The 8,515-nt window shown below is 50.9% G+C and overlaps 1 protein-coding gene across 1 annotated transcript; it reads right to left on the bottom strand.

Moving 5' to 3' along the window:
* Positions 1 to 1,714: 1,714 nt before the first annotated feature.
* LOC138354391 (clumping factor B-like) lies at positions 1,715 to 2,629 on the bottom strand. The gene has a single exon (XM_069308574.1). It carries the CDS (start codon positions 2,627 to 2,629, stop codon positions 1,715 to 1,717), a length of 915 nt encoding a protein of 304 aa, XP_069164675.1.
* Between the last annotated feature and the right edge of the window lie 5,886 nt (positions 2,630 to 8,515).

Consider the following 8,515-nt stretch of genomic DNA (forward strand, 5'->3'; position numbering starts at 1 on the left):
GTTCGTCCAGTGTTGGTAGTGGTTCGTCCAGTGTTGGTAGTGGTTCGTCCAGTGTTGGTAGTGGTTCGTCCAGTGATGGTAGTGGTTCGTCCAGTGATGGTAGTGGTTCGTCCAGTGATGGTAGTGGTTCGTCCAGTGATGGTAGTGGTTCGTCCAGTGTTGGTAGTAGTTCGTCCAGTGTTGGTAGTGGTTCGTCCAGTGTTGGTAGTAGTTCGTCCAGTGATGGTAGTGGTTCGTCCAGTGTTGGTAGTGGTTCGTCCAGTGATGGTAGTAGTTCGTCCAGTGATGGTAGTGGTTCGTCCAGTGTTGGTAGTAGTTCGTCCAGTGTTGGTAGTGGTTCGTCCAGTGTTGGTAGTGGTTCGTCCAGTGTTGGTAGTAGTTCGTCCAGTGATGGTAGTAGTTCGTCCAGTGTTGGTAGTGGTTCGTCCAGTGTTGGTAGTGGTTCGTGCAGTGATGGTAGTGGTTCGTCCAGTGTTGGTAGTGGTTCGTCCAGTGATGGTAGTGGTTCGTCCAGTGATGGTAGTGGTTCGTCCAGTGTTGGTAGTGGTTCGTCCAGTGTTGGTAGTGGTTCGTCCAGTGATGGTAGTGGTTCGTCCAGTGTTGGTAGTAGTTCGTCCAGTGATGGTAGTGGTTCGTCCAGTGATGGTAGTGGTTCGTCCAGTGATGGTAGTGGTTCGTCCAGTGATGGTAGTGGTTCGTCCAGTGATGGTAGTGGTTCGTCCAGTGATGGTAGTGGTTCGTCCAGTGATGGTAGTGGTTCGTCCAGTGATGGTAGTGGTTCGTCCAGTGATGGTAGTGGTTCGTCCAGTGTTGGTAGTAGTTCGTCCAGTGATGGTAGTGGTTCGTCCAGTGATGGTAGTGGTTCGTCCAGTGATGGTAGTGGTTCGTCCAGTGATGGTAGTGGTTCGTCCAGTGTTGGTAGTGGTTCGTCCAGTGATGGTAGTGGTTCGTCCAGTGTTGGTAGTGGTTCGTCCAGTGATGGTAGTGGTTCGTCCAGTGTTGGTAGTGGTTCGTCCAGTGTTGGTAGTGGTTCGTCCAGTGATGGTAGTAGTTCGTCCAGTGTTGGTAGTAGTTCGTCCAGTGTTGGTAGTGGTTCGTCCAGTGATGGTAGTGGTTCGTCCAGTGATGGTAGTGGTTCGTCCAGTGATGGTAGTGGTTCGTCCAGTGATGGTAGTGGTTCGTCCAGTGATGGTAGTGGTTCGTCCAGTGTTGGTAGTGGTTCATCCAGTGTTGGTGGTAGTGTGGGTGTTGTGTGGTGTGGTACCTGTGTGCTTGTTGATGACTTGTATTCCATCCAGTCTTGTGGGTATGTCCCTCCCCCTCTGTAATCCTGCAGTGGTTCTGTCTGCCAGTTCCTCTCTCTTATATGTTCTCTGTTTCTGTCTGCCTCTAAAAAAAATCCAGTAATATCATATTGATCTTCCCGTCTATAACGCTGTGTTCCTCTCGCGTGGAATTCCGGCCACTGAAGATTGTAAAAAAAAATTTCATTAATTGAAAATTGACATAGTTTAGGGTGGAAGTATCTGCACTCCGTTCCAGACCGGCCTGTGCCCCTCGCCAGCATATTCCTGCATTTTCGAGGTTGCACAAAAGTGCATTTGGCGCCAATTTTCCCATATTTGCAGAGTCCTTTTGCGCAGAATTTTCAAATATTCTCAGTTTTTATTTTCTCTCCAAGTTATTTATACCCGTGTCTGTCTTGGCCGCCTCTTTAGTGGCGCCATCTCCGTTTTTCCTCCCAATACCTATGTTTATGATGTTTCCCACTGTTGCTCTCACTGTTGCTCTCACTGTAGCTCTCACTGTTGCTCTCACTGTTGCTCTCACTGTTGCTCTCACTGTTGCTCTCACTGTTGCTCTCACTGTTGCTCTCACTGTTGCTCTCACTGTTGCTCTCACTGTTGCTCCCACTGTTGCTCCCACTGTTGCTTCCACTGTTGCTCTCACTGTTGCTCTCACTGTTGCTCCCACTGTTGCTCTCACTGTTGCTCCCACTGTTGCTCCCACTGTTGCTTCCACTGTTGCTCTCACTGTTGCTCCCACTGTTGCTCTCACTGTTGCTCTCACTGTTGCTCTCACTGTTGCTCTCACTGTTGCTCTCACTGTTGCTCTCACTGTTGCTCCCACTGTTGCTCTCACTGTTGCTCTCACTGTTGCTCCCACTGTTGCTCTCACTGTTGCTCTCACTGTTGCTCTCACTGTTGCTCTCACTGTTGCTCTCACTGTTGCTCTCACTGTTGCTCTCACTGTTGCTCTCACTGTTGCTCTCACTGTTGCTCCCACTGTTGCTCTCACTGTTGCTCTCACTGTTGCTCTCACTGTTGCTCTCACTGTTGCTCCCACTGTTGCTCTCACTGTTGCTCTCACTGTTGCTCCCACTGTTGCTCCCACTGTTGCTCTCACTGTTGCTCTCACTGTTGCTCTCACTGTTTATATTACCTGGCACTGCAATATTGCTGTTCTTGTGTACCACGACACCCTCTCCCTCCACACTACTGCTGCGGTTCTCTAAACTACCTGTTCCTGAGCTTTGGTCCTTATCCAGTGTTGGTTTTTCACAATCTACATATATCACTGGCAGCTTTTCTGTGAATGTTAATCTCTGTGTTCCGGGAATGGCATTCATCAGTTGGGTTATGTTTTCCCATATTAATCTTTCATTGTTGCAAACCCAGTATATTCCTTGTGTGTTTGTGCATGCTGTAGATAATTCTGCTCAGCTCGGGTGGAATGTTGTTACAGATGCAACACTTGATGTCAACACTGTCTTCCAAGTGCTTTAGAACACTTGCCTCACACCTCCCATGTCTTATATATTGTATTGTATTTGTGCTTCGTTGTATGTATCCCTTGTTGACTTAGGCTGTTGTTGAAGCCTTAATAGTGAGCCGTGTGAGGCAGTGGTGGCCACACCAGGCACAGTGTGAGGGGCAGTGGTGGCCACACCAGGCACAGTGTGAGGGGCAGTGGTGGCCACACCAGGCACAGTGTGTGAGGGGCAGTGGTGGCCACACCAGGCACAGTGTGTGGGGCAGTGGTGGCCACACCAGGCACAGTGTGAGGGAGTGGTGGCCACACCAGGCACAGTGTGAGGGGCAGTGGTGGCCACACCAGGCACAGTGTGAGGGGCAGTGGTGGCCACACCAGGCACAGTGTGTGGGGCAGTGGTGGCCACACCAGGCACAGTGTGAGGGGCAGTGGTGGCCACACCAGGCACAGTGTGTGGGGCAGTGGTGGCCACACCAGGCACAGTGTGTGGGGCAGTGGTGGCCACACCAGGCACAGTGTGTGGGGCAGTGGTGGCCACACCAGGCACAGTGTGTGGGGCAGTGTTGGCCACACCAGGCACAGTGTGTGGGGCAGTGGTGGCCACACCAGGCACAGTGTGTGGGGCAGTGGTGGCCACACCAGGCACAGTGTGAGGGAGTGGTGGCCACACCAGGCACAGTGTGAGGGGCAGTGGTGGCCACACCAGGCACAGTGTGTGGGGCAGTGTTGGCCACACCAGGCACAGTGTGTGGGGCAGTGGTGGCCACACCAGGCACAGTGTGAGGGGCAGTGGTGGCCACACCAGGCACAGTGTGAGGGGCAGTGGTGGCCACACCAGGCACAGTGTGGGGCAGTGGTGGCCACACCAGGCACAGTGTGAGGGGCAGTGGTGGCCACACCAGGCACAGTGTGTGGGGCAGTGGTGGCCACACCAGGCACAGTGTGTGGGGCAGTGGTGGCCACACCAGGCACAGTGTGTGGGGCAGTGTTGGCCACACCAGGCACAGTGTGAGGGGCAGTGTTGGCCACACCAGGCACAGTGTGGGGCAGTGTTGGCCACACCAGGCACAGTGTGTGGGGCAGTGTTGGCCACACCAGGCACAGTGTGAGGGGCAGTGGTGGCCACACCAGGCACAGTGTGAGGGGCAGTGTTGGCCACACCAGGCACAGTGTGAGGGGCAGTGTTGGCCACACCAGGCACAGTGTGTGGCAGTGTTGGCCACACCAGGCACAGTGTGTGGGGCAGTGTTGGCCACACCAGGCACAGTGTGTGGGGCAGTGTTGGCCACACCAGGCACAGTGTGAGGGGCAGTGGTGGCCACACCAGGCACAGTGTGGGGCAGTGGTGGCCACACCAGGCACAGTGTGGGGCAGTGGTGGCCACACCAGGCACAGTGTGGGGCAGTGGTGGCCACACCAGGCACAGTGTGAGGGAGTGGTGGCCACACCAGGCACAGTGTGTGAGGGAGTGGTGGCCACACCAGGCACAGTGTGTGAGGGAGTGGTGGCCACACCAGGCACAGTGTGTGAGGGAGTGGTGGCCACACCAGGCACAGTGTGTGAGGGAGTGGTGGCCACACCAGGCACAGTGTGTGAGGGAGTGGTGGCCACACCAGGCACAGTGTGTGAGGGAGTGGTGGCCACACCAGGCACAGTGTGTGAGGGAGTGGTGGCCACACCAGGCACAGTGTGTGAGGGAGTGGTGGCCACACCAGGCACAGTGTGTGAGGGAGTGGTGGCCACACCAGGCACAGTGTGTGAGGGAGTGGTGGCCACACCAGGCACAGTGTGTGAGGGAGTGGTGGCCACACCAGGCACAGTGTGTGAGGGAGTGGTGGCCACACCAGGCACAGTGTGTGAGGGAGTGGTGGCCACACCAGGCACAGTGTGTGAGGGAGTGGTGGCCACACCAGGCACAGTGTGTGAGGGAGTGGTGGCCACACCAGGCACAGTGTGTGAGGGAGTGGTGGCCACACCAGGCACAGTGTGTGAGGGAGTGGTGGCCACACCAGGCACAGTGTGTGAGGGAGTGGTGGCCACACCAGGCACAGTGTGTGAGGGAGTGGTGGCCACACCAGGCACAGTGTGTGAGGGAGTGGTGGCCACACCAGGCACAGTGTGTGAGGGAGTGGTGGCCACACCAGGCACAGTGTGTGGGGCAGTGGTGGCCACACCAGGCACAGTGTGGGGCAGTGGTGGCCACACCAGGCACAGTGTGTGGGGCAGTGGTGGCCACACCAGGCACAGTGTGTGTGGGAGTGGTGGCCACACCAGGCACAGTGTGTGAGGGAGTGGTGGCCACACCAGGCACAGTGTGTGGGGCAGTGAGGTTGTGAGGTTGGGACTGTGAGGTTGTGGGATATACTGTGAGGTTGAGAGATATACTGTGTGGTTGTGGGATATGCTGTGAGGTTATGGGATATGCTGTGAGGTTGTGGGATATGCTGTGAGGTTGTGGGATATGCTGTGAGGTTGTGGGATATGCTGTGAGGTTGTGGGATATACTGTGTGGTTGTGGGATATACTGTGAGGTTGTGGGATATACTGTGAGGTTGTGGGATATACTGTGAGGTTGTGGGATATACTGTGAGGTTGTGGGATATGCTGTGAGGTTGAGATATATACTGTGAGGTTGTGGGATATGCTGTGAGGTCGTGGGATATGCTGTGAGGTTGTGGGATATACTGTGTGGTTGTGGGATATACTGTGAGGTTGTGGGATATACTGTGAGGTTGTGGGATATACTGTGAGGTTGTGGGATATACTGTGAGGTTGTGGGATATACTGTGAGGTTGTGGGATATACTGTGAGGTTGTGGGATATACTGTGAGGTTGTGGGATATACTGTGAGGTTGTGGGATATACTGTGAGGTTGTGGGATATACTGTGAGGTTGTGGGATATACTGTGAGGTTGTGGGATATACTGTGAGGTTGTGGGATATACTGTGAGGTTGTGGGATATACTGTGAGGTTGTGGGATATACTGTGAGGTTGTGGGATATACTGTGAGGTTGTGGGATATACTGTGAGGTTGTGGGATATACTGTCAGTTTGTTTATCTTGCAGGAAAATGTTTTTAAGTATTTAAAGAGAAGACTTTGTAATGTATAAAGTTGCCCCCCCCCCTCCTCCCCTTGTCTTTTGTTAGTGTGGTGTGAGCCAGCTCTAGAGCCTCTAGTTCCTAGAGCCTATAGTTCCTAGAGCCTCTAGTTCCTAGAGTAGAGTTCAGCTTGACACTTACAGTCTGTCAGTCTGTAAGTGTTGTATGTATATAACTTACGATGGTGTCCAGCGTGAGTGCTGTTAGGATGATGTGTTCTAGATGCTTGAGCCGCCGTGGCAGCCGACCGAGCCACGACATGTCAGGAAGGAGAGGGTAGTCGTGTCACCCGCACCTGGCTGACTATTTACCTGGTTGATATTTACCTGGTTGATGGGGTTCTGGGAGTTCTTCTACTCCCCAAGCCCGGCCCGAGGCCAGGCTCGACTTGTGAGAGTTTGGTCCACCAGGCTGTTGCTTGGAGCGGCCCGCAGGGCCACATATCCACCACAGCCCGGCTGATCCGGAACTTCTCTTAGAAAACCGTCCAGTTTTCTCTTGAAGATGTCCACGGTTGTTCCGGCAATATTTCTTATGCTCGCTGGGAGGACGTTGAACAACCGCGGACCTCTGATGTTTATACAGTGCTCCCTGATTGTGCCTATGGCACCTCTGCTCTTCACAGGTTCAATCTTGCATTTTCTTCCATATTGTTCACTCCAGTACGTTGTTATTTTACTGTGTAGATTTGGGACCTGACCCTCCAGTATTTTCCATGTGTATATTATTTGGTATCTCTCTCGTCTCTTTTCTAGAGAGTACATTTGGAGAGCTTTGAGACGATCCCAATAATTTAGGTGTTTTATCTCGTCTATGCGTGCCGTATATGTTCTCTGTATTCCCTCTATTTCAGCAATCTCTCCTGCTCTGAAGGGGGAAGTGAGTACTGAGCAGTACTCAAGACGGGACAGCACAAGTGACTTGAAGAGTACAACCATTGTGATGGGATCCCTGGATTTGAAAGTTCTCGTAATCCATCCGATCATTTTTCTGGCTGACGCAATATTTGCTTGGTTATGCTCCCTAAACGTTAGGTCGTCGGACATCATTATTCCCAAATCCTTGACATGCTGTTTTTCTACTATGGGAAGATTCGATTGTGTTTTGTACCCTGTATTATGTTTCAGATCCCCATTTTTGCCGTACCTGAGTACCTGAAATTTATCACTGTTAAACATCATGTTATTTTCTGCTGCCCAATCAAAAACTTTGTTGACATCTGCTTGTAGTTTAAATGTCTTCAGCAGAGGTAATTTTCATACTGATTTTTGTGTCATCTGCAAAGGACGACACGAAGCTGTGGCGTGTATTTTTGTCTATATCAGATATGAGAATAAGGAACAGTAGCGGTGCAAGGACTGTACCTTGAGGTACAGAGCTTTTAACATCGCTTGGACTCGATTTTATCTGACTGTTACTCTTTGTGTTCTGTTCGACAGGAAATTGAGTATCCAGCGTCCTACTTTTCCAGTTATTCCCATTGACCTCATTTTGTGCGCTATCACCCCATGGTCACATTTGTCGAACGCCTTTGCAAAGTCTGTGTATACAACATCTGCATTTTGCTTTTCTTCTAGGGCTTCTGTGATTTTGTCATAGTGGTTGAGTAACTGTGACAGACAGGATCTTCCCGCTCTAAATCCATGTTGTCCTGGATTGTGCAATTCATTGTTTTCCATAAAACTAGAAATTTGATTCCTAATCACTCTTTCAAACACTTTTATTATGTGTGATGTTAGTGCAACTGGCCTATAATTTTTTGCCAAGGCTTTACTCCCCCCCTTGTGCAACGGAGCTATATCTGCAGATTTAAGTGCTGCTGGTATCTCCCCTGTATCCAGGCTCTTTCTCCATATTACGCTGAGTGCTCTCGCTACTGGTACTTTACATTTCTTTATGAATATTGAATTCCATGAGTCAGGCCCAGGAGCTGAGTGCATAGGCATATTATCAATTTCTCTTTCAAAGTCTTCCGAGTTTGTGATAATATCCGTTATATTATCTGCAGCTTGAATGTCATTCATAAAGAAGCTGTCTGGGTCATCAACTTTCATGTTGTTTATTGGTGTGCTAAACATAGCCTCATACTGGCTGCTTAGAATTTCACTAATCTCTGTTGTCCTCTGTGTTCGTACCTTCATTTGTAATTAACGGTCCAATACGGGTCGAGGTTTTGGATTTTGATTTTGCGTATGTGAAAAAATATTTCGGATTTTTCCTTATCTCTTGTATAGCTTTCTGTTCCAATTCCATTTCCTCAGACTCATATGATCGCTTCAACGTTTGTTCTATTTCCTCAATCTCCCTGCTTAGGCTCGTTTTCCTTGCTTGTGATAGTTGTGTCTGCCGAAGCATTTCCGTTATTTTTTCCTTCTCCTGTACAGTCGTCTCCGTTCTCTTTCTAGAGTGGTCCTCTTTCTGCCCCTTCTCACAGGCACGTGCTTCAAGCACACCTTGTAAGCTTCAGCTGTCAGTTGAGCTATTCCCTGTGTGGGAGTTTTGTCGCTTAAGACCGTCTCCCATTGAATGGTTGCAAGGTCTACATTTATTTTTTCCCAGTCGATCCTCTTATTGTTGAAATTGAATTGATTGAATATTCCTTCTCGCTTGTTGGGTCTTTTAGACCTACTACCGTTATTTAT

The sequence above is a fragment of the Procambarus clarkii genome, chromosome 62, assembly GCF_040958095.1.
Source record: "Procambarus clarkii isolate CNS0578487 chromosome 62, FALCON_Pclarkii_2.0, whole genome shotgun sequence".
Classification (NCBI taxonomy): domain Eukaryota; kingdom Metazoa; phylum Arthropoda; class Malacostraca; order Decapoda; family Cambaridae; genus Procambarus; species Procambarus clarkii.

What these genes read in the sequence shown, in the direction of transcription:
- LOC138354391 (XM_069308574.1), bottom strand. Translation starts at nt 2,629, where the DNA reads ATGAATGCCATTCCCGGAACACAGAGATTAACATTCACAGAAAAGCTG.